The 25,948-nt window shown below is 44.7% G+C and overlaps 1 protein-coding gene across 7 annotated transcripts in view; it reads right to left on the reverse strand.

Annotated features, from left to right (window-relative positions):
* Tjp2 (tight junction protein 2) overlaps positions 1-25,948 on the reverse strand; it is a 127,302-nt gene that overhangs the window by 3,456 nt on the left and 97,898 nt on the right. For 4 of the 7 annotated variants that reach the window (XM_029538183.1, XM_029538182.1, XM_021190387.2 and 1 more), the window contains 15 exons: positions 25,130-25,283; positions 22,840-22,948; positions 22,602-22,735; positions 21,170-21,236; positions 20,272-20,422; positions 15,160-15,268; positions 13,695-13,905; positions 12,566-12,759; positions 12,173-12,268; positions 10,907-10,986; positions 9,805-10,015; positions 3,944-4,044; positions 2,730-2,942; positions 1,521-1,631; positions 50-364 (listed from right to left, as the gene is read on the reverse strand). In XM_029538183.1, coding sequence (XP_029394043.1) covers positions 50-364; positions 1,521-1,631; positions 2,730-2,942; positions 3,944-4,044; positions 9,805-10,015; positions 10,907-10,986; positions 12,173-12,268; positions 12,566-12,759; positions 13,695-13,905; positions 15,160-15,268; positions 20,272-20,422; positions 21,170-21,236; positions 22,602-22,735; positions 22,840-22,948; positions 25,130-25,283 — 2,256 coding nt within the window. The remainder of the gene's footprint in view (positions 1-49; positions 365-1,520; positions 1,632-2,729; positions 2,943-3,943; positions 4,045-9,804; positions 10,016-10,906; positions 10,987-12,172; positions 12,269-12,565; positions 12,760-13,694; positions 13,906-15,159; positions 15,269-20,271; positions 20,423-21,169; positions 21,237-22,601; positions 22,736-22,839; positions 22,949-25,129; positions 25,284-25,948) is intronic. The other 3 variants (XM_029538196.1, XM_029538193.1, XM_021190404.2) reach the window with 1 other exon arrangement.

Below are 25,948 nucleotides of genomic sequence, written 5' to 3' on the forward strand. Positions count from 1 at the left end.
GGGGGGGGGGGGACAAAGCTACGACGCCCTGGGGGTTGAAAACAATTACCCTCGCATTCTGGGCCTCCTGGAGCTCCTGCATCCTCTGTAATTTTGCCTTGTGGTCCATCTTCTCGAATATTTTCACTCTGCCCAGGACTGATCTAGGAGCGTCTTCCTGCTCCTCAGTGCTCTCCCCAACCTCCTCGCTCTCAGGCATGGGGACTGGGGTGGAAGGCTTCAGGATGGACCGCCCAAAGGCAGGCTTCGCTGCAATAGGGGGAGGACAGCCTCTGGTGGATCCCCCCGGGGTTTCACTGCCGGCCGTGGCGGAGAGGTTTGACTTGGAGTAGTCGAAGGAGTCCTCTCTGTTCTGGCTTCTGGCCTGCAGAGAGCAACAGCATGCCTTTGACCTTGGACTTTTAGTTTATTTTCAGAGCTACATTAGTGATTTAATACACTGTGTTTCCTGATCAGTTTCCAAAGGTGGGCAATGTAACCATCTTGACAAAGAATCAACTATGACAGGGCAAACAGCCTCAGGTCGGGCATCTTGAGCCCCACCTGTGGATGACAGAAGCGTTGGCAGAGTGGGAACAGCTAGAGGTGGAACAGTCTCACGTCCCAGTGGAGAAGGTGGCCTCTCACAGAAGACATCAGTTTTAGAGATGAAAAAAGTAGGTTTGTCTGGGGTCAACCTGCCTGGAGGGTACGAGCCTGGGCCAAAAAGTGAGAGCTGTGCATGGCTGTGGAGTAGCGAGGCTGAGCTGGAGTGGGGGACGGGCAGACAGGACCCCATGCCAGTGCCCGCTACTTTCAGTTCCAGCCCTGCCGCAAGCCTTTGGTGCCCTCTTGTATCAAGTCACTAATTACTCCTGACAGCTTACACAGTTACTAATCCTTCTCATCCAAGTTACTAAGTTTTTTTTTTTTTTTTTTTTTTTTAACTGAGCTATAAGAAAAGCCTACCTTAATGGTTGATTGTGATCTGGGGCAAGAAATCACATGACTCACGCCCTAGAGCCCTTACGTTGATTCTAGATAATTTATTAAATCAATAAGTTAAGAGGCTTTTATACTGAGAGGCATTCTACGCAACAGCGATGCCCAGTTTTCTCAGCAGATCACCAGTGAGGAGTTTCTGGTATGTCCAAATTAGATTATGGGCAGAAAAAAATTTATTGGCTTAGAAAAAGAAAACAAACAAAAACAAAACAAAACAAACAAAACCACCAAGATTAGTGATCCTGGCGTGCAGCATCTGACCACATTTCACTTTTCTACCAAAATTAATGAATAAATAAATAAAAAGTGAAGAAATTAACTCATTCACTATGAAGCCTAAAACCATAGATTTTTCTCACAGTGGCTTTTGGGCCTATCTCTCACTCTTCCCTGTTTTTTTTTAATGGCTCACTCAATGGTCTGAAGGACAGGCGCTAACACAGCACATCGCCTCATCGTGTGTCCCCCTGGGTGCCAAGGGGCTCCAAGGCCCCCGTGTCCTCCTCCTTCCCGTCCTGGGCTTCCCAGCCACATACCTTGGGCGGCTCTGGCTTGAAGGCTGGGGGCGGGCTAGCATCCCTAAGTTGGTCTCTGCTAGCAGCCCTCCTCATCTGAGCTCGTGGCTCTGGGCTGGATTTCCTTATGCTCTACAAAACATAAAAGTTCATTCACACCAAGAACACCCAAGCAGAGAGAAGAGAGCATTCTGCTCTGCTGGATTTTCTGAAACCCTGTGGGAACTAAGAAGCTGGAGACCTAGGGCAGCTCTCTCTTACTGAGAAGGGAGACACCCACCATCCTTCCCTAGAGGACGCTTAGGACACGCTTCACTCGACTGGTGGAGTACACGGCAGCCATGCTCTGCCTTTAAAGGAAGGGAGAGAAAGCAAGCCATGTACGCCTACGATCTTAAGGTCTGTGTCACTACCAGCAGCGAGTCCAAGCATTAGCTCCTCCTATGTCTGCAGTTATTAACTTACTCCATAGTCTGTGTGTGTGTGTGTGTGTGTGTGTGTGTGTGTGTGTGTGTGTGTGTGTGTGTGTTAGGGTTTTTCTTCCTTGATTTTTCTTGGGAGAGGGGGGAAGTGCTATCATTTATCATTTACTGGAATGAGCTAACCAGCTAAAGGGGACTACATAATTATCATCGAAAAGGACTCAGATAACACTGTCCACAAAGATCATCACTCCGATGTCCTCGGAGGTGCATCTAATAATCTATACTAGTGCCCACTGGTAGTGTGTAAGACTGTGTGAGTTACACGGTGCATCTGATCAGATGTATGAAGCGCATTTAAAAGGTGACACACAGAGAGAAGGAAACTGATGGGGAAACACTCTGGAACCTTGATAGCATTAGGAGGTTAAAGGTCATGAGAAGATAAGCAGGGCTCCTAAGAGTACAGAGAGAGGCCTAATCAAAGGTTACAAGCAAATGCAGCAACAACGTATTCATAAAGTTCCATCTGTAATTTGGACAGCCACATCGGACATAAAGCCGATCTATTTATCTATCGCCCCTGACTGAGGACAAGAGAGTGGTGAATGGTACCGACACAGCCTTCTCCCAAGGTCACGATCTGGCTCCACTTTCCACAGATCCCAGCCACAGCCATGTAGACACGGGCTCACAGTGCGCCTTCCTAGCAGTCCTGGGCTCCAATCCTTGAGGGCGCTTTCTACAGCACCCTAATGGCCTCACAGCCTACAGCAAGCTGCCCAGGGTGTTCTGTGCCTCGCCTCACCTCCTCATGCTGCACCGGCTCCGAGGAGCGGGTGATGGAAGACACCAGCGGCTCCTCGGCCGGCTCATCCAGCTCATTGTCAGTGTAGGCGCCTCCCTCGCCGTCGGTGTCTTCAAAGTCACTGATGAGACGGCTGTCACAACTCAGATAGTCCGCGCCCATGGCGGTTAAGTAGGACATGCGGTCTTCAGCGTCATCATCCATCCCTTCCATCTAGAGGAATTTGTTTTGAAGGGTGAGTGGGATCTGGCGTGGCTCCTGGGAGTGGGGACTTGGGAGAACTCCCAAGGGCTGAGCCAAGTGTTGGGAACCTTGACATGTGCTAGCAAGGGAAGGGACCTTGAGTTTCCTGCTGTCACTTGGCTTTGAACTGACATAGATGCTGGGTTAATTTCTGCACAGGGACACAAACTGAAGACCCTCCAGTCTCCCCTTGCTACATCCTCCACGCCAGCTGAGCCAAGCTTCCTTGGTCTGCAGGATCAGCTTCCCTCCAGCTTTTCTGCTGGTCCCCGTCTCCACCTCGTGCGGTGCACATTCCTATTCACTTCCAAGACTCTCAGACCCAGGCAGAGATGTTTCTCAGAATTAACTGGGTTCAACTGCCAAGATCTTAAGGACAAAGACTACATACATCCTGCTCAACTTGTCCTCTAGAGGGAGCAGTGGAGACGAAGCACTTGGCAGATGCTACATATGAGTCGACTAAACATTGGGGACAGCATCCGACTTCAGAGGCCTAGAAAAGATCGCTAGTGTTTTTACATCACCTACTCAAGCTCCGCGTCTGGATGCATTCTCCGCTCATGTCTTTACTAAGCACATTATTCCAGCTGTCCAGCTGTTAGCACCTCTCTTGGTCTCTTCAACTGCCATTCCCCATGGTTCTCAACCTTGCCTCTCATCTCCACTCTGAGTTTCCCATGTCCTTAGTATGGTGTGGCATTAGGAAGGAGAACTTGTAAGCTCTGATTAGAGTACTCGGAATGCAATTCTAGTTACTACATTAAAAAAGTAGAGGGGAAGTGAATGTAGGTGAGCATTCATCACATTCTGCCTTCATTTTATTACTCTGTTGGAGAATGATAAAGCTTCTGACTTGATGAACACATTGAAATCCCTTTTGGTTCATGGTTTACTACATTCACTGCCCTCTGGAGGAAGCATTGAGAACACAGACTCTCACCTCACAGCAGTACATCTAGGCCACATACCTTTCCTTCAGAGACCCAGACTGCTTCGTTTTGCTGCTGTTGAATGCTGTCCTTCAAGCTGCCAAACCAGCCATCGTTGGATGAATTCACGTTGATTATAGCTATAGACATAAGCCAGAAGGTCAGCATTAATTCTCAGAGCCACCTTGAATCTAGAAGCTAGATGATCTCTATTTATACCATATTTGAAGAAAAACTTGCCAAGTTCAGAAGTATGTATGTTACTTAAACATAAAATCTTTTCAGTCAAATGCAACTAAAGCTGTTTTAGTTTACATTACAGACTGTATGGGCTTATTTTTCATGGTATATATTTCTTCAAAAGAGCTACAGTGTGTTACCAGTGTGTGTGTGTGTGTGTGTGTGTGTGTGTGTGTGTGCACGGGCGAGCACACACACGTGGTTTTATTTTATTTATTTTGCAATGCCAAGAACAGAATTCAGGTCATCACAAAAGCCACCTATGCCCTCCACCACTGAGTCATAGCCCTGGTCCAACAAAAAAGAAAGAAAGAAAAAGGAAAGGAAGAAAGAAAGGGGGAAGGAAGGAAGGAAGGAAGGAAGGAAGGAAGGAAGGAAGGAAGGAATAAATTTTCAAGAGCAGAGAAAATGGATTGTACTTTGAACTGTGAGCTAAAAATAAACCTATTCCCATTAGCATCTTTTGTCGGGGTATTTTTATCACGGGGTGGGGTGGGAGGGTCAGGGGATGGGAACAAACAGCTTTATACTTCACACCAAGCAAATAAAGAAACCTATGTACAAACTTGGAAAATTACTTTCTGAGCTTGCAGCCTGGGCCACTGTCCTACACAGCTCAGATAAAAGCACCAACTTGCAGCACAGACAGAAGATGCTAACAGATACATGCCCCGTATCTGTTCAGCAACCTGTACCTATGGATGTAATAAAGATAAACTAGACAAGGAAGACGGCTCCAAAACGGTAAGCATGCTTGCTTCGAGAACAGGAGGACATGAAATTCAAGTCTCCTGTGAAATTAAATGGTGTGTGTGCTTATAACCCTAACACTGGAAGTGAAGACAGGCAGATCCTGGGCACTCAGTGGCCGACCAGCCTGATGGACACGACGCACACACATGCACACACACACACACACACACACATGCACGCACGCATACCAACATTACACTGATATAAAACTGATCTAAAATGCAAATGATCAGGATGCAGATAAACTAGAATTGCCTTTCAAATTATGCTTTCTTGGCTCTTTAGTAGAGGGTAGTACATATCTTTTCTAAAGCCAAATGAATCATTACGTAGGAATCATTACACAAAATCTCTGAGTAATTAAGCTTCAACTTTTCTTTTAATCAAATTTGACTTTTCTTTCATTTGAGAAACTTTAATCTCGAAGCCGGGTACGGTGATGTATATCTGACCCTACCTGGAAGGTAGAGGCAAGAATCTGAGGTTCAAGGCCACCACTGGCTACAGTAAGTCTGAGACCAGCCTGGGGATACATGAGACCCTGTCTTGAAAACCTGAAAAAAGTTCCACCTCTGACCTTTGACAATTGTGAATGAGTTTACAATTTCCTTAGTTATTAATTATTCACAGCATCGGACAGAGCAGATACACTGGGTAGCCCAAGGAAAATAACCTTGATGTCATGGATTTTCTTGTGGCCTTATTTATCATGGTACTTCAAAAAGATTATTATAATCACAGTTAGCATATGATCCGAGATGCAAATGTGGAAGTGAGACTGTGCACCCCAGGGACTAAACAAGTGACTTGAACTAGGTGTATAAAGAAAGCTAAAGTGGTCCTTTACAGGTTTCTGTTAGCAGCTGTCTGATACAGTCTGAATTCATCACAAAGAAAGCCTGAAGTTTAGGGGCTAAGAAATGTAGAAACCCATTTGAGCCTCCGCCAAGGTGAATGTAACAGAACCCCAGAGTCTCACGGGCAACCAAGGGCTGGGACACTGCTACCAAAGCCCCCCAGACGCTGCCTTTCTAGGCTCCACTCAGTACCCGACACATACACTTTACCTTTTTCTCAAGAGGCTTCCTGTGACAGTCAAACTCAAGAAACTGACATTCTGAAAGGATCCTCCTGCTGCCAATGTCCCTGCCAGCATGTTCATACCTCAGGGCAGCCATGCCCAGCTCTGGCATGTGTGGCAAGACCTTCCCACCCCTATTCAGAGAGGCACCATGCAAACTGGAAGGGATTGCTAACGAATGAGGTTTCTAACTAAAGTTCCTGTGGTGGTGGCTACACAAATCTGAAGGATCTAAAACCCATGGAAATGTGCTGTTCAAATGGGTCAATGGCACAGTATACAAATTACACCCCAGGAGGGCTATCCTGTGGTCACTTTAACACTCAGATGGCGGTTCCATCATAACTGACAAGCCACCCCACAGCCCATTTCTTTTCTGTGGCCAACGTCCCCTATACTTCCCTAGGAATCCAAGTAGCATCTACAGCAGTTTGGATTTTTCTCAGCTGACACAAGATCCATTTCCCTCTGGTACTTTTCAAAAACTAAATAATGACCAAAACAAACAAAAAAATACCACATAAAACATTTTTCAATAACGTGATGTAAAAAGATAATAATTACAAGTAATAGCACTTATAAGCGCCTCCAAAATTCCAGGGCTGAACACCAAAAACTTCATTTTGATGAAGTCTGTAAAGTAGGTAATATATCCAGACTAGCCCGTGGTGCTTTGACGCGCCAGTTTATTACAAAGGTGGCCTAGTTTGGGTCTCTAAGTCCCGTAAGGCAGTCTTTAAACCATGAACTGAGCATTTCAAAGGCTCTAAGAACACATGCAATTCAAATTTCATTTTTATGATATATATGTAAAAATGCATTTTATACTAAATATTTCCAGAGAGAGAGAGAGAGAGAGAGAGAGAGAGAGAGAGAGAGATATGCAGGCATAACATTTTAAAAGTATTTTGACAAGCCAACTTGCTTTTGAGCAAGTCTCTAAATAAAGTATGTCTTAATGGGTATATCAAGCTCATAATGGAAAAGATTTTAAATACTGTCATAATTAAAATCTTCTCTGTGGAAACATTTTCTTATTACTATACAAAGAGGAAACAGCGAATGGGATAATGAGCCTAAAGAGACCACATAAGACAGAAAATATGACTTTAAACTGTGCTCACCAGAGCAAATCTAGCACTCCCATTTACTAACTCATAGCTCATTGGTTCTTCTGATTAAGGCCTCAGCCTGTGGATGGACTTGGGGTAAAAGAGCAATAAAAAGGCTTTGTGTAGCCTCTACATGGCTTTTAGGAGTCAGGCTTAACAGTAGAAGAACCGTATGAAGAGAGTTGCACAGAAACGGGCTTCTCTGTCCAAGCGATCAATGAGCCTGTACCTTTTGCCCTGAAGACTACATGGCTCACTGTATCAAGCATGCAGTGCACTGTAAGAACTGGAGTCCGATCTGACACTCAGTGTACTTCCACAGCCCCTCTAGCTGCAGTTCTGAATGCTTTGCTTCTCAATCAGTCTACATCAGAAAGGATGTGCTTGGAGCTGGAGACAAGGCTCAGTGGTTAAAAGCACTGGCTGCCCTTCCAGAGGACCCATGTTTGAGTCTCTGGCCTACCTGGACATGGCTCACACACGGTACATATACACACACATATAAGCAAAACACCATACACATAAAATAAGCAGATTTTTAAAAAAGAAAGAAAACGCTGTACTGTGCCAGAGCCTATTTCTGAGGCCTGATGGTGACCTCAGTCATATCTCTCCCTTCAAGCGTCTTGTAATCCAATCAGTGCAAATCCTTTCCACATATGACACTCTTCCCGATCCTCAACAGACTCTGTGCCCGTGTCTGTGGCCTGCACTGCAGAGCTAACAGCCGGCTCCTGGCTAGGACAGGAAACACCCACAGGTACCAGCTACCTTCTGCACACTCAGAAGCCTGGCTCTCCTTCCACAACCCTCGACTTCCCCTACTGATTTCTCACATCCTTGCATAAAACTCAAATCGGACCCTCTAAGGGAAGCTCCCAGCCACTCAGTGGACTTGAACCAAAGTATGGAGGCTGAGGAGGTTAAATGAGTCCCCTGGTTTCACATGGTTATCATGCGGGTTCCATTTTTCATCTGTTAAAATGAGGAATCACTAATAAAGTTCTGATTAATTCAAAAACTCAAATCAGCCTATGCTTCGAGGTCTGAAAGTTTCTGAGAGTGCACACAACGCCCGAGGAAAAACCTACACACTGTGAAACTGTCATATACAGAACTATCAAGATGATCACAGCAAATCACCTGCTGGTTCCATGACTACGACACATGCAAAAAAAAAAAAAAAAAAAAGTGAACCCCATGTTCAGACTTGAGTCTCATCTCTAAAATGCTTATAAAAGCACTCCAACATCTAAAAATACGAATCATTTTTAATCGTAAACACTTTAGACAAGGGATAACCAAACTATGCATGATCCTTTCTGGCATCTGAATTATCTAGCTGGGTTATATAAGGGACGTGAGATGTAGTCGGAGAAATCAGTTTTAGTCTGGTCTCAGCCAAACTAGGATCTATGACCCTGTAACAGTTTCTACCAGCCCAATTAGGCCGAATTCAGGTCAGACTAGCATTACCGTTCACAGCCTCTACAAAGTAAGTTAGTACTGCTAGCAGTAAAAATGAAGGAAGATACGAGATTAAGAACACAAAAAAACCACACAAGCTGGTAAGATACATCCACAGGGGCTAGAGAGATGATGGCTCAGTGGTTACGAGGACTGGTCAGGGTTCAACTTCCAGCACCTACATGGCAGCTCACGACTGTTTGTAACTCCATTTCCTGGGGATCTGGCACCTTCACAAAGATATGCACATAGGCAAAAACAGACAAACAAACAAACAGCAAAACAAAAAACCAATACCACCAATACACATAAAAATAAATAAATCTTAACAAAAACAAAATGCATAGCATTCCATTTAGAGGCCCACTTAGAACCAGAGTGGCCGATGGCTAACGCTTTCCTCCTGTGCATTTGACTATACTACATCCTAGCAACAACTTTCACCATAATGTTCAGACCTGCATCTCTAAACAAGACACGCGAAACAACAGAGAAGCGATGCTCAAATGTGGACACACAGCCATTCACCTTACTCTTCTTCTCAAGCATCCAAGTTTGAGACATCTGTCACTGGCCTCTAAAACCACCAAATGAATGGGAAAAGTGGCATCTATGTAGTATCCTTCGGGTGTTTCCACAAAACAGAGCGTTGCACAACCAAGAATTGTGTACGTCTCTTAGACTCTGAATGATGTCCACATTCAGAGTAGTCACGATTCTATCTGGGAGACACTGCCAATCACTGCAGTAAGTTCCTATCACATAGTTAATACATCATTGACAGTAAAGAGACAAGGGGCAACACACAGCTAACGAAGACATGGGACTCATTGGCCTTGAGTCTACCACAGAAATCACCATGAAGGTGACCGATTATTACCAGGTTTTGTGCCTTGACAACCATTTCTGGCTATCAAAATCACAAAGTTTAACATACAACTGCCATAGGTCTAATATCCATTCCCACAGTACCAACTATTCTTTTTTTTTTTTCTTTAGAGACAGGGTTTCTCTGTGTAGCCCTGGCTGACCTGGAGCTCACTCTGTAGACCAGGCTGGCCTCGAACTCAGAAATCCGTCTGTCTCTGCCTCCCGAGTGCTGGGATTAAAGGCATGCGCCACCATGCCCGGTAGTAGTACCAACTATTCTTGAACGCATCGTGAGCATGATTCTGCATCCCACCATCTCCTGATCCCACCATCTCCCGGCTTCTCATCCTGAGCAGCCTTTTTTGAACTTTCCTTACCTGTAAAAAGATGAGAGCAGGTCTTTTTGAGCTTGCTGGCTTGATCAAATAACTTGCGAGAACTTTTATTGGACGTTGGACTCAACCTCTGCCTTATGGTTTTAACACCTTGTCTGGAATCCGGGTTGAAGAAAATCACGATTGGGAACCACTGCGTGTAATTGAGCAGGTCCACAGCTTTCGGGGTAACGTCGAGCAGGGCGTGCTTGTCCTGTCACAGGTGGACAAAGGGTGGCACATGGTGACATCAAAAACATCACTGCGGGGTCTGTTCTCCCAGGTAAAGACTGTACCAGATAAAATGTATGTATTTAAATTAAAACTCTTTTTGTTTTTTGAAGACAAGAGTTTCACTGTGTAACACTGACTGGAAGTTATTACATAGCCCAGGCTAGCCTTGAATGCACAGCCTTCTTCTAGTGCTGTGATTAAAGACATGCACCACTATACCCTGCCCTGTATATTTACATTAAAAAGCCAAAAATATTTTCTTTCTGCATTACATCCACTTCCATATTATCAGTTAAAACTTCTTACAGAAGGATGGCAGGGACCCTCCTAGTGTATGGCTTCATCCTCCAGTTTCCCCTGAGGTCAATGGCCAGTCAAAAAGTGCAAGAGCAGTACAAGGCTCTCAGTGGGTGAGGGCACAGACTGAGTTTGCACACGCTTTACTGGAGGGTATCGTTATGACAGGTCTACTTTGCTTTCCGTCACTACTGTGTATTTCCCACCTTTCCAATTTATATACTAAATTATCACAGATATACATGTGAAGGCAAAGTAGTGCTTATGTACACGTGTGTACACACACACACACACACACACACACACACACACACACACAAAGCATGTTGGTATGCCCATGGTTTCAGACACCTAACAGGGGGTCCTGGGCTATATTCCCCTCCAAAAGAGGGACCACTAATAGGTGTTACTTGGTTTAATAATGGGAACTCTGTAAAAGAACGGCACCTGGCTTACACAGTGAAAAGGCTCCTGTCATGAGCTCTGATCATTAGGGTCTTATTAAAATACACTTTCTACTTCCAACCACAATCCGGCTGCCTGACAACATGAGCTTCTGATTGAGTTTTCTCACCTGCTCAATAATTTGCCTCACAGTATTCAACCGAACCACTCCACTGGATTTCTCAGATCCTGCATCTTTGGGTTCTGTTTCTGCAAAAGAAAAAAAGGGCTAAGTAATGTTGATAGGAAGCCGGTGACAACAACATGCCCCAGGCTAACATCAGCACAATGGGACAAATGACACTAGGCACCATCTCATGGCATGCGCGGCGAGATGAAACCATGTGTGCATTTCTGTGTGTGTGTGTGTGTGTGTATTTATGTATGTGTACCCAAGAGTGTGCACATGTGTGTTTAAGTGCTTGTGTGCTGTGTTTTACATACCAAACACCATACCACTGAGCTACAACCTCAGCCCTGTTAAGTGGAAACTAATCAGAGGAAATCGTTAGGTCGGCCTAACAGCAGAGAGTACCTTGTTATCTCTTCTGGAAACATAAAAGTCCTAAAGAGTCATAAATATCAACCGTAATGGATGAGCCTGAACTTAAAAAGAAAAGAAAAGAAAATGTTCGGGACCAGAAACGCTACCAGTTTTTAAATATTTACGTATGCATAATTAAAATATCTAAAAAAAAAGGAGACCCATACCTAAATATAAGATTCATTCATGGTTTAGCTAATCATGTTGTATATTCCTGTTACATCAGCACTTGTAAGATGATGTCAGAAAGATCAGAAGTACAAAGTCATCCTCAGTTACACAGTAATTTCAGGGCCAGCCTGGGCTTATCTGAGGGCCCCTCTCACCACCCACCCCCAAAATATTTCTGTCATCTCTCTCTCATATACACAGACTGAGGTAATTTTACAGAGCATCTTTAGTACACCTGCATTTAGACACTTATCACTTTTATGGGAGCAAGCATGAAACTTTCCCTTTGTGCTGTATTGTGTTGACGCTCAAAATGTTCCAGTTTTAGAATGTTTCAGATTAGCAACATTCAACTGTAACACTAATATTAAATCTCTTTGTGACTGAAGGGACAATGATATTTTCAATATGTAAAAGACTATTATTATGAGGACACTCACGGGTATACTCTCGAATGAAGTCTCAGAGCTCTGCGATGTAAACTCTCGACTGGCTCAGCAAACAGTTTCAAAAGTTGGGGCTGTGTGTCTGTCTGTGAGGAAGTGGTGGAAAGTGTGTCTGACAACATGATACAGTGACTCCAGGCAGGGTGTGTGGATATTCCTTATTCTTCCAACTTCCGTGTGCCAGAGAACTGCCAAATTAAACACCCCGGAAGGAAAATTCTATGAACAGACTTACTTGCTGTTTGAAACAGGTCGGGTAACTCATTTGCCAACCTTTCCATTGCTATATCTGCTATGGGGCCAAACAGAACCACGGGTCTCTTGAAGCCAGCTGAAGGAAAAAAACAGGAAGTTACCAGATGTGCACCTACGGTGTCCAGATGAGAGGCAAGTGCGCTGTCTTACACTTCCGCAATCTCGGCATTAGAAACTGAATTCTCCCACCTCGCCTGGACTCCAGTTCTTTCCCTGCCTTCGCTGCCCTGCGGACTCAGGTTCCCCGATGAACATGATCCCCTCACCACACCGCTGGTGTAAGTGACTTAGGTGAAGTTGGAACGGGGATGATTACAGAGACACTGGTGGGAGCGGCTCAGAGCTCAGCAGCTCACTCCCGGGCCTGCCTCACCTTCCCGAAGCAGAACCTTCTCATAGGCAGGGAACTTGGTGCTAACAGATACAGCAGCCGCCAGGTCTTCCCGGCTCTTGCGGAGGTTCTTCTTGACGCCGCCGCTGGATCTCTGGCCGCGCATCCGCCAGAAGTCTGCTCTGTCCCCGGCGTTCTCTCGCTGGGCATTCTGGACACTGGCCATTTGCTCAGCTCTGAGAGAGGAAGCCGGAAGAAGTCATCCTCCATAGCACGGGAACAGGTTATTATTAAGACACAGTCACTGTTATGTGAGAACCCCGGGCAGGGCTGGAAGGTTGGTGCAGGGGTTAAGAGCACTGACTGCTCTTCTAGAGGTCCTGAGTCAAGTCCCAGCAACCACATGGTGGCTCACAACCATCCATACTGTGATCTGATGCCCTCTTCTGGCATATAGGGAATATATGCAGATAAGAGTACATATATATAAATAAATCTTAAGGAAAAAAAGAAACCCAGGGCAGACGCAGATTGACAATGGGGACAATAAAGGGGACTGTGAAACCAGAAAACAATGTGTGCAAGCAAGCATCACTGTCAACCTGACAGGATTTAGAATCACTACGGAACCTCTGGGTCAGCCTCTGGGGGTGTTTCTAGAAAGGGAAAACCACCCTGAATAGATGGCATCTTCCTATGGGATGGGGTCCACAATGACCACCAGGGAGGAAGCAAGCTGAGGCTCAGCATCCCCACTGCCCCTCCTCAGGTGTTTTGTGGTGTGTGATATGAATGTATGCAGCAAACAGATTACCGTTCTTTTTTTTTTTCCATGTTCATCATTTATTCTTTTTATTTATTTTTTATTTTTTTCAAAACACCATTCTTAAGTCCTACAGCCACACCAGCAAAAGTTCCCTAGGATGTGCAAGCCTCTCCTAACAATGGAGACCAGGAGTGCCGAGTGACTATGGCCACACAGTGTTTCCCATAACCAAGGTAGCAGACTATCCTCAAATAAACCAAGCCTCCAGTGCTTAAGACTAAAGAGTTCCGGCTCTATCTCCATAAACACCTCATGATGGCGTGGGATTGATTTCCTCAGAGGCACTCAGTTGCCTTCTGGTGAAAGGGGGATTAAACGGTATGCCTAGGAAGTAGGCTCAGTTACCTGCTTTTATTAGGGATCAAGCCTTTCTCCAGCTCATTCCCGATCCTCACCGCCAGCCAGTGGCCCAGCTTGCCATCGTACAGCGTGTCTACCACTCGGAAGACCTCTCCCCTGGTGAAGGCCAGGCTCTGTGGAGTTTCCTTCTCGCATTCAAAGTGGCTTCTTATGAAAAACGAGTCTCCCCTGCCACAAGCCAGGATGTCTCTGTACACTGGAGAATATAAGCAAGGTTGGCTGTGCTGTGCTCAAATGAAGAGCACCCCTTCAGGGTTCCCCCATTCTAGTGCATTATGGGAATTGTGGAATCACGCTCTAACAGGAGGAAGAGCCACTAACTTCCTGAAGTGCTGCGACGGCGGATTTTACGTGTCAGTCTGACTGTGTATGGGAGAGCCTATACACTCGATTAAACATTATACTAGGCCTTTCTCAGAGGGCATGACACGTGAGAATGAGATTATCATTCAAATGGTAAGACTGAACAAAGTAAATGGTTCCTCAACCAATTAGCTGAAAGCCTGAGTAGAATATTCTGTGAAAGTCATAGGGGGTTACTGTTCCCACCCCAAGGCCTTCCATCTGGGGCATCTGCTTTTCTCCTGAGTTCCTACTGTCTCTACACCTCCAGTTCTCCTAGCAGCTAGGCCTTCAGGGTAAACCCAAAACTGAGTCTTCCAATCTGCTAGGTGTGTCCCCTGTGAGACTTGCCGACCTGCACATTCACATCAACCAAGTCCTTAACAATGTGCCTTTTGGGGGGCTGGTGAGATGGTTCAGCAGGTAAGAGCACCTGACTGCTCTTCTGAAGATCCTGAGTTCAAATCCCAGCAACCACATGGTGGCTCACAACCATCCGTCACGAGATCTGGCGCCCTCTTCTGGAGTGTCTGAAGACAGCTACAGTGTACTTACATATAATAAATAAGTAAATCTTTAAAAACAAACAAACAATGTGCCTTTATCTATTATAGCTTCTGCTTCCATGATGACCTCGGCCTAATACAGTTGCTCATCAATCTTCTCATACAAACAGGAAGGGACTACTCTTGTCCCCCAACTTTACAGGAAAGCACCCGGAAAGGTGAAGCAACTTGTGAGGGTGGTGAGAGGCGAGAGGAGCCAACTGGGTTTAGCCTGAAGGCCTAGCTGCTAGGAGAACTGGAGGTGTAGAGACAGCAAGAACTCAGGAGCAAAGCAGATGTCCCATCATATAGAGACTCTCTAACAATCCCGTCATCACTCAGGGTGCCTGCTGCTCAGAGAAGCACTTTAACTCCAACATGACCCAGAATCAGCAAAGCGATCTCGGTCGTTGGAAGGAAAATATTTTCATACAAAATTTAACCGTACCTAAATTTTCTCCACATCCCTGTTGGGCCCCAATGTTGCATATTCTGGTCCCAAGATACCCCATTCATTCCTCCCACTTCCCTCAAGTAAAACCAGATCACCAAACGTTGCTCACCGTCTGCTCGGCTCTGAGCCAAAATGGTCACAGTTTCACCTTTAGGGATTTCCAACAGGTAGAGAACCGCATCTTCCCGGACTAGCCCTCTGAAATCCTGTGTGTTCACCTGGCCAGAGGTAAAAACGAGAAATCAAAAAATGAGACAGACAGACAAACAGACAAACAGACAGACTCACTCTAGGAAAGTCCTGATGAGGCAGGGGAAATAACTCAGTGGTCAACTACTGACTTAGCATGCACAAAGCTCTGGGGTTGATACCTAGTAGTACCAACTACTTGAAAAGGTAACTCCTAAATTCCTGTTTGTTCCCGAGGTCCTGTCCAGTGCAAAAGCAGAAGGTGCACAGGTCTGTACAGTTGCTGCTCAGTCCACCTGCCCACCACCTTCCTATTGGCCTCGGCTATGTGAGCACTCGCAGGAACCATGAAGTTGGCTTGACCTAGCTGCCTTGAGAGGCATGTGTCATACATAGGTTTTTCAGGTTGGAACCTGGGATACAATGTGTCTTCCAGTTCCTGAGAGGCTGGTGTACTCCCTCAGACAGTGAAGCATTCAGACCTTTGTTTCTCTGCCTGTTCCCTTGCAAGTCAACGAGACATGGAAGTTGGACAGGACAACTGGTCTTAGACATTAATCTTGTATACTCTGTATAGCTTGTAAACTTCACTGTATCCTGGCAACTACAATTGTATTAATCCTGGTAATCTGGTAATCTACATTCTGTTTCTGATAAGGGTATAAACACTGATTGCTCTCAACAAAATTGTCACAGCCTCAGTCTTGCTGTGGCCCCTCCAACAGACTTTTTAATTCCTCGAAGCCATAGCAGGTGACCTGGACCCAGTAAATAAGCCCAGGCGACTACAAATATTCTTCCACCTTCCTTCTTCAGGGCTCTGCATTTCATCACACCTGACAATCCTTCAAATGAAGAATTTGTCACCAAATTAATTAGAATTTGTCATTCTGTCTGGCTCCCTTCTTTTTAAGTCTCCCAAAGTAAGTATTAAACAGATAAGTATAACCAACGCAGAACGGTGGGGTCTGTAATAAGCAGACCTGGAACCCTACTTCTTGAAAATTAATTCCAATGAAACCTTGAAGGCACATTCACAGTTCAATTCAACCTTTCACCTATAACCCTAACCTCTCAAAAGCTATCTAACGATAGACACTAATCCCAATGCTTTCGGCTGAGGCAAGATGATTATGAGTTCAAGATCAGTGGAATTCTGTCTCAAAAACAAAGAAAAACACTTAACACGCGTTTGTGAACTCGGGTGCATCAGTCTGACATGGAAGACCACTGCATCATTAAGTTGCTGGCCCACACATCCTCCTAACAAGGAGTCAATAGCATCTATCCCACAATGCCTGGAGGGGGACACTTGGGAAGGGTGCTGCACGATAACTTAGAAAGCCAGGAAGTACTTTTAATTCACGCTTTCCTGATGGCTAAAGATGTTGAATATTTTTTGGGGAAAAAAATTTGTCCATTAGCATTTCTTCTATTGAAGGTTCTATTTAGTTTCAGGCCCCAACATATAAAAATATTTATTATATGTAGAGTACTTTGCTTGCTTCTATCTCTTTATATTACATGTGTGTCTGCTGTCCAAGAAGGTCAGAAAGAGGCACTGGATGCCCTGGAACTGAAGTTCCAGATGGTTGTGAGCTACCACGCGGGGGCTGGAAATCGAAACGCAGGACCTCTGGAAGGGCAGACTCAACTCTGAGCCACCTCTGCAGCCCTCCTGCTTGGTTTTCAATTAAACCTGCATTTCCTTAGTATTTACTTCTTTCAGCACTGTTTGTTGAAGATGCTGTATGTCTTTTTTTCCAGTATGTATTTTCTGGGCTTTCAACACTTGTGTGGCTTTAGGTGTTACCATGGGCTTATCTGGGTTTTCAATTCTATTCCGCTGGTCAGTGTGTCTCTTTTCTGCCACCATCATGCTGGTTTTACGACCATAGCTCTGCAGGATAACTTGGAAATCAGCGACAGTGATACCTCCAGGAATGTTTTTGTTCTTCAGGAGACCCTTCTATCTTTCGTTATCTTCAATATCCTCTCTTTGGCGTATCAAAATTTTCATTGTACAAGTCTTTACCTTCCTTGGTTAGATTTATCCCAAGACTTTTTTTTTTTTTCTTTAGGCCATGGTAAACAGGATTGTTTCCCTTGTTTCTTTTAGGTCATGTCTGTTGTTGGTATACAAAAGGCTATAATGATTTTTGTGTTTATTCTGTGCCTAGATACTTGTCTGAATATGTTTAATTAGTTTTAGAAGATTTGGGGTCTTTAATATATATAATAACATGACAGTAAGATCCTACTACTGAAGGTGGAACATACTTGAGTCATAGGATACAGGGAAATCAGTCGTGTACTGAGCTGGATGTGCATTACCTATCAGCTAAAGGTTTTCAGTGTGCTGGAGGGTTCACTGCATGCTACCAGTGGAGAAAAGCCACCAAGAAACCCTACAATAAAAACTAGCTGGTACACAGGTCCACTGGTAGAAACCGGCATAGGTTCTGGTTGGATTCAGAAACCAATCTGATACTATTAACTAGGTTAAAGCCTATGGCTGGCTCTGTCATAGGAGAACTCAGTGCTAAATTTTGCTATGTGGAAATGGTAATAAACTGATCACTAAGTTCTCATTCTTATATCTATAGATTAGTTTACCACTTAACACTGAACAGAAAAGTTTCTTCTCTTTTTTTCCAAAACAAGATTTCTCTGTGTAGCTCTAGCTGTCCTGTAACTCCATTTGGAGACCAGGCTGGCCTTGAACTCAGAGAGCTCTCCTGTCTCTGACTCCTGGAGTGCTAGGATAAAAGGCATATCCTAGCCTACCACACCTGACTCCAAGAAGTTTCTTTATGCAGTCAATAATGACTAATTAAAAGACCCACAACCTGTAAACATACAGAAAGTAAGAGAGTATGGAGCACTCAGCCCTGAAGAGTGAGGAGCACTCAGCCCTGAAGAGTGAGGAGCACTCAGCTCTGAAGTGTGGAGCACTCAGCTCTGAAGAGTGAGGAGCACTCAGCTCTGCAGCCCTGAAGAGTGTGGAGCACTTAGCCCTGAAGAGTGAGGAGCACACAGCTCTGAAGAGTGTGGCATCCTCAGGTCTACATGAAACATCTATTCTAGATCCCCTCCCAGCAAGGCTCGGAGACCATCGTGGAAGAGGGAGCAGAAAATAAAGAGGAGAGTGATTTGCAAAGGCAATCAGCTCCTCTGTGAAAAACAATGTTATCATGTAAGGTGCTGTCATTCTCGCCTCTGTCCCCAAACAGAGGTCACAGAACTTTGCTGTCTAACCCTCTCTTGTGTCATCTGCATCTATGAATGCTTTCTATGTACATTGTAAATGCTCATATTTATGTTTATTTAAACATAAAAGGGCACACGGGATTTCAGGGGTCCCTCTATCCATTTCTATGACCTTCTGTTGGGAACAAAGCTATAATTGTCAAAATTAAAACATACTTTGCAAGCTGTATTTTAAAACCCCAGGGCCAGTGATTTGGCTCAATGCGTTAAGGCACTTGCCACCAAACCTGATGACCTGAGTTTGACCCCTAAGATCCATGTGGTGGAGAGAATTGACTCCCAAAAGTTGTCCTCTGACATCCAATGCATGACACAGCACAACTGTTCCTCTCGCTCCCCACACCCCCATCACACACTCACAAATGAGAAGTAGTATATAAAATCCATGTGACTTAACAACCACCCCCACCCCCGCAAATGTGTTTGGTTTTGTTATTGTCTTTTCCATTCTATAACATATGTTGAAAGAGAAATACCAGCCATGCCATATAAATAACAAAGAAGCAGTTAAACTAAGCAGGGAAAAGGAAATAAAAAAAAAATCAAAGCAATCATGTTTCTGTTATCTGTAAGACCCGCTGGGTTCAGTGGCAATACAGCGAACTAAACACGTCAGGCCTTACCTACGAAAGACAGAGGCATTCTCAAAAAGCCACCAACAAAAAGAAAGTGGCCAGGCTAAGCTAGCAGTTCCCTTGGTGTCTTCGGGCTGACACACTACAGTGGAAATGATTAGTTAGGCCAGTGTTCCTGTCCTTCAAGGTCAGACTGTTCGGCCCTTCCCAACACACAAATATCGCCTTTCATTATCTGAGAGCAGTGTGCAGGGCCTGGCTGGGTGTGCTGGGAGCCTGGGGAGGATTCGGTATCAGCTCCGGCTCACTGTGCCGCAGCTGCCTCTCTGCCCAGCTTGGGGAGATCAATCTTTCTCAGCCTTTTACAAAAAAAGAGACTGTTTTACAGTCAGCTTGAGTGATTAGCAAGGCCACCTGTTGGCTGACCTCTACTGAGGACTACAGCAAGAGAAGTCAACACCCACCTGGTCACCATGGTGACAGCTGAAAACAAACAAAAACAAAACAAAACAAAAACCTTTCTAGGAAAGTTCTGACTATGGAAGCAATTCTCCTTGTCTTTAACAATGTTTTATACAGAAATTTGGGGTCTGAAACCCTAGGTAAATTCTCCACTTGTCTTTCCTAAAACTCACATGTACTGTCCCCTCCACAAGAGAAATCTTATTCTCTAACTTTAATGAGCAAGGCTCTATCTAAACCTCTGGCTTCCCAGTAGTCGAAAGTATGCTTTCTCTTCATTTGTACCTTCGCCGAGTACAAATTAGTATGTGCTGGCATTTGAAATGATTTCCTCACTAGCATGGGAAGCTGAAAAGATGTCCTAGGATCATGTGCTGCCTCGGGGTTCACTCAGGTCGTCTTCTGGGACCCAAAGATGGTCCCAGAATTTCACTGGAAAGCTTAGCAATGCTAATGAGCAAGGCCTGGGATCTCCCACTCTGGACCCCATCAGCAGAGTGCAGAGAGCGGGCACACACACCCTTGTGTCCTGAGGTCTGATTCCCTGGATGATTCTGCAACTTCTGCCCTCTGTTTTTGGCACAGAAATGCTTACCAGACCCCCAGTTAATGCCTTGTGGATTTTCCACCAAAGTCTATGTGTGTGCGTGCACATAAATATAAAGAAAAGCCCCTATACTGAAAAACATCTCTCAAAGCATCTTGTAAGACGGGGGCTTCCTTACCTTCAGAATCTGGTCTCCTTCTTGCAGGCCCTCCTGCTCTGCGGAGGTGCCCTCCTGAATGCCAGCCACAAATATCCCAACATCATTTCCACCAGCCAACCGGAGGCCCACGCTGTCTCCCTTCTTGAACCTCACCATTTTGGTGTTAGGGCTGAAGTGCGTTTGGTTTCAGAAAGAAAAGATAAAATATACTGTTTAAAGAGGAGGATTCTCGTGGAGAGATTAAAGACTTATTTTCTAGCTTAGGAGTGACTTCACTGTTTACACAAATTCCCTCTCATTTTTCTCATCTGTTCTATAATTTAATCTCCCTGGGACAGTGATGGGAAATGTCTACCAGCCCCGAACTGAACAAAAGAAAATTTACCACATTAACTCATCTAAGATGAGAGAATATGGAATTAGGGATTGGTTCTAGCTATCTGATAGAAAGATGCCCTCCCAAATGCATTCCACCACAAGTTTAGTCAAATAAAGACAGTTCAGATCCAAGGAAGCCAGGCCTAATCCAACAACTGCCGTCTAGACACCACTCAACATGGTCCCTTCTCCCTCCCCACCTCGCAAGGATCGTCGAGCCCCTGCAGTCTCTACGGAAGCACTATATTCTGGAGCTTCCCCACCCCTTTGGAGTTATACATCTGACTGATGCAACATATTCAAGACAACTAGTCAGGTAAGTAAATGGACAGACACCAAAGCTGTAAAGTTCACCAGATTCCAAAGTTTGCTCTTCTCGGAGATGTGAACATTAGCAATAAGCATTGGTTAAATGGTGGCTGAATAGAAACTCGCCATTGGGGTGGGGATGGAAACAGCACCACTGTGGTGGACTTCAGCTAAGACACATGCCGAGTGGGGAAGAAGGAGCGGGGGTCAGAGTAATGAAGGTACACACCCGTATATTGCTTCATCTTCGGGACTAGGACGAAGAAAAACTCTTGGAGCTGTTCTGGGTTGAGGAACTGTGGATTTAAAGAGTTTGTTTTTATTCTATGCCTGAGAGATTTTTTTTTTTTTCCATGCACACAAACTCACCATGTGGGTGCCTAGTGCTTGTGGAGGCCAGAAGAGGGCATCAGATCCCCTGGAACTAGCGGTACAGAGGGTTGGGAGCCACCAAATGGATGATGGGAAACTCTTAAGCCCTGAATTATCTCTCCAGTCCCCAGGCACTCTGGATTTTAAGGAAGTTCAGTGTGGGCTGACTGTGCAGCTGAAGTGTGTAGCTCTGCCCCACATGCAGCACAGTGTGGATCCAATCCCCATACCACGTAAGTCAATCACAACAAAGTGAGACAAAAAATCTTCTTCATTATCTAGATCGGGAGCTTGTTTCTTAATATAAAGAGCAAACTCCGCGGGCTTTAAGTGCCACCGCTTACCATGGTGCCACACTGCACCACCCCATCTAACAGCAGCAACAGCCTTCCCTGCTCCCTAGCCCACTCCTTTCTTAAACTGTCTTTACTTTTACTGAGAGAGGAGAAAGACTTAAAGATGAAGCTTAACTTGGGCATTAACAGTTATCGCAGTTTCTCAAAGAAAAAAGAAACACCCGCATGCACAAAAACAGGGCTCTTTTTTTTTCTTTGTTTTTTTGAGACAGGGTTTCTCTGTGTAGCCCTGGCTGTCCTGGAACTCACTTTGTAGATCAGGCTGGCCTCGAACTCAGAAATCTGCCTGCCTCTGCCTCCGAGTGCTGGGCTCTTTATAGACAGAAAATAATTTTTTTTTAAAAAAAGATTTATTCATTTATTTATTTATTTATTTATTTATTATGTATGTGAGGTTTATTTATTGTTATATGTAAATACACTGTAGTTGTCTTTAGACACACCAGAAGAGGGTGTCAGATCCCATTACGGGGGGTTGTGAGCCACCATGTGGTTGCTGGGTTACTTGAACTCAGGACCTTTGGAAGAGCAGTCAGTGCTCTTAACTGCTGAGCCATCTCACCAGCCCTAGACAGAAAATATTATGTTTTCCCCACATAGAAATATTGATATACTTAGTAATTAAGAGTTATGATGATAATCACATGGACAGAGGGCAAGAGGAAGTATTCAAATGCGTCAAAATGTGACCCATTCTGATCCTATGTTAGGATGGATTTTACCTCTCACATTAAGAGAAAAATAAAGAAGGCTTCCTCCACTGGACAAATTACTTTTTAAATAATGTTGCTTTTTTTTTTTTCCAAGCCACATTTTAGAAACATGAAACACATATTTCTGAACTTAATTCTTCCAATCAGTGGATCTGGGCTGGAAGCATCAACCAGCTTGTGTATAACATACACGTACAAAAGAATGACCTTAACGCCTCACCTGGGGCTTCATCCTGGTACCTGGGCTCCCTGTTGGCCTCTGTGACACCCGCAGCTGTGATGTCCCCCGTGGACTTGAACGGCGTGGGCGTGGCACCCATCCTGGACAACCTGCCTGAGGTCTCCTCTCTTGAGCTGAAGCACAGACCATGATCATGTCTCAGCAGGTAACACAGTCGTCATCCACACCCAAGTGCGTGCACCAGTGACTAACAGAAACGGAGGCCCACCGGCCTTACCTCGGCCTCTCCTTCAGCTTCTCAGTGGAGGAATGGTAATCCTGATCAGAGTACTGCTGGCGTCTCTCCTCTGGAGAAAAAGACCGGTTGGACTCTATTTCTGAGATATCTGGTTTCAAAATAAGGAAAGTCCAGTTCAGTGAAATATGTAAGTACCAAAATTACACTAGTCTCCGAGTCGGAAGCATGACGGAAGGCTATCTGCTTGGCAGTTTTTTCTTTTACTGAGGGAAGGGAGAACAGCTTTCCTAATTTTCAGAGAGACACATTACTGAATGAATAGACAGTCAAATTCAGAACTGTACACTTCTTTAGGCCCACTAGCTTTTAAAGGTGTTTTAAGGAGGCCAGGACTCAGCTACAAAGTCGTGTCCCTCTGTTACTGCTGTAGAAATTGGTTCCAGACCCATTTCCCCAACCAAACTCGGCAGGTGCTTAAGTCCTTTATATAAGATACTAAATGTGAACATGTAGCCTATCCATATTCTCCTGCATGTTTTATCTCTAATACATAACATATCACAAATGCCGTATCATATACTGTGGTTAACTGTACTGTAGATAGAGCAAGAAAAAGGAAACCTTACCTTTCTCCACTTCCCTCACCCACCCACCCCCCACGCATAGTTTCAACCCATGACTGCCAGAATCTGAGACTATAGAAACCCCTCTCGCCAAGCAGACCGGTGCTCCTCACATTTTAATATGTATTCAAGCCATGTAGAGATCTTGTTGGAACCAAGCTGCCTGATACTGATGCTGTACATGATGAACGGTAAGAAAATGTGCCACACACACCCCCCCCGCCCGCCTTTAATCCCAGCACTTGGGAGGCAGAAGCAGGCGGATTTCTGAGTTCGAGGCCAGCCTGGTCTACAGAGTGAGTTCCAGGATAGCCAGGGCTACACAGAGAAACCCTGTCTCGAAAAAAAAAAAAAAAAAAGAACTATACCACACCATACACTACCACACCATACACTACCACACCAGGTTGCTACGATCACTTTGCTTTCCTGTCCTGTCCTCACAGTCCAGATCAACCAATTAGATGTCAGATAGACCAGAAAGGAAATTAACTTTCCAAACAAGGCAAGCTGGTGCACGGTAACAATCTTAGGGAAGCGCCTTGGCCTGCTGAGCCATCTTGCCACCCCACCAGGCTATTTTCACCTAATCTAAACAGGGGACCAGTGGGAAAGCCAACTGTGGGGCCTGGGAAGGAGCCACGCCCTGGGAGTTTGGACACAGGATGGAAGTCCTCTCCTGAGCTACTTCCCCTGGAAGTATTACAAGACAACGCCCATTCTCTAGATAGCGTGGCTTTGAGGAGACGCATGTGAAGGAGTATAGCAACCCTCTTACTGCGTTCCTTCTCGTGTTGCTTTTCTAAAACACCCTGTGAAGGTAAGGCGGCAACCCTAACTCTGCAACCCCGACACACCACACCCGCATTCATAACCAGTGTTTACATTATTCACAAACATTTAGAGCTGGTCCCTGTAGTTCAACATTAAGTGTTTATCAGTATGAAAGGGCAGTTGATTCCTCCCCTTGCAAGTAACATGTGGAGCTGGAACAAATGCATTTATCCCAGTTTCAAACCAAGCGAACAGTAACAACCAGGAACAGGAACATATATTAGTAAGCAACAACTACCATAATACTGAGCCATTCTGACTGACTGACTGACTGACAGTGTCTACACACTCCATGCCACCTTCTAAAGGTCAGAAGACTACCTGCCTTTTTTGTTGTTGTTGCTGTTGCTGCTAAGCAGAGTTGTAATTTATTAAGAGTTTTTAACACAGATTTTAAGCACACTAGAGTTAAGATAAAGAAAGGCCTCCTGGAGAGAGGAACGCAGAGCCACCAGCATAGGTGTGGCCATAGCCGTTTCTTTTTAAAGCCTGAAACTTGCTAGGTAGACCGTCTGGCCTTGACTCTGCCTGCTGAGAGACGGATTAGAGGCTTTTCCATGCTTGGCTTCTATCATTTTTAAAGACTCACAAAAAGTCTATACTTTATCAGTATCTGCACGAGCACACAGCAAATGTCTAAGTGGTATGTTTAGTTCATCGGCTGGTCGTGAATGCTTTGTTTATGCCATTAGGTTCTCAGTGGCCTAATTATATGTGGCAGAATTACCTCTTAGAAATCTAATTTCAAAAGATGCTTTAACAAACAAAGACCAGGAATACTTCTCTCTTTGAATCTAAGTTTGAAGGAAGGCTTCGTTTCCCCTGGGGACTGGCTTCCTGACACCCTGTCCAGCACATAGGCTCCTTCTTACCCTCCACTTCAGAGTCGCTGTCGTTGAGGGATGGGATGTTGATGAGGGTCTGCTTGCTGTCTCTCAACACCACAAGCTGCAGTTTTCCTCGAGACTTTTCTATTAACTTCCGAGCATCAGTTAAAGACATGTTCTCAGTAACAGTGCCATTGATCTGCGTATATGAAGAATGGCAATGTTATTCATACGTAGGACAACTGCTCGCAGCTAAGTTCAAAACTCCTATTTTCCCTTTATAGAACTGGAAAGAACTTGCTAAGACACTCAGACCAGACTTCAGGATGACTTAATGAATGTCAATTATCCTTCAAATGAAATGTAACCACACATGCCCAGAACAGGTATGAAGGAGTCAGAGTAATATTTAGGTTGCTCTGCTAATCTATTTAACAACCAAGTTCAAGTCTACAGCTTGGTTTACTGCTGGAACACGCTTCCTGATTGGAGAAGTTTTTTCTTTAAAAAACAAAAAAACAAAAAAAAAGCCTATCAAGCATAGCCGGCTAGTGGAGGCACACGCCTTTAATTCCAGTACTTGGGAGGCAGAAGCAAGTGGATCTCTGAGTTCGAAGCCAGCCTATTCTATGAAGTGAGTTCCAAGGCAGCCAGGGCTACACAGAGAAACCTTGCCTCAAAAATAAATAAATAAAAAATAAAACAAAAACAAAACAAACAAAAAACCCTATCAAACACATTAAGCAATCATAGATCAATGGCTCTCAGATTTTTCTTTCCTTGGTAGGGGAACAGGAACTTCAATTTTAAATCAACAGGAAGAAGAGAAAGTATTCCTTGAGGTTTTTCCTCTATTACTAAATT

This window comes from Mus pahari, chromosome 1 (assembly GCF_900095145.1).
Source record: "Mus pahari chromosome 1, PAHARI_EIJ_v1.1, whole genome shotgun sequence".
Classification (NCBI taxonomy): Eukaryota; Metazoa; Chordata; class Mammalia; order Rodentia; family Muridae; genus Mus; species Mus pahari.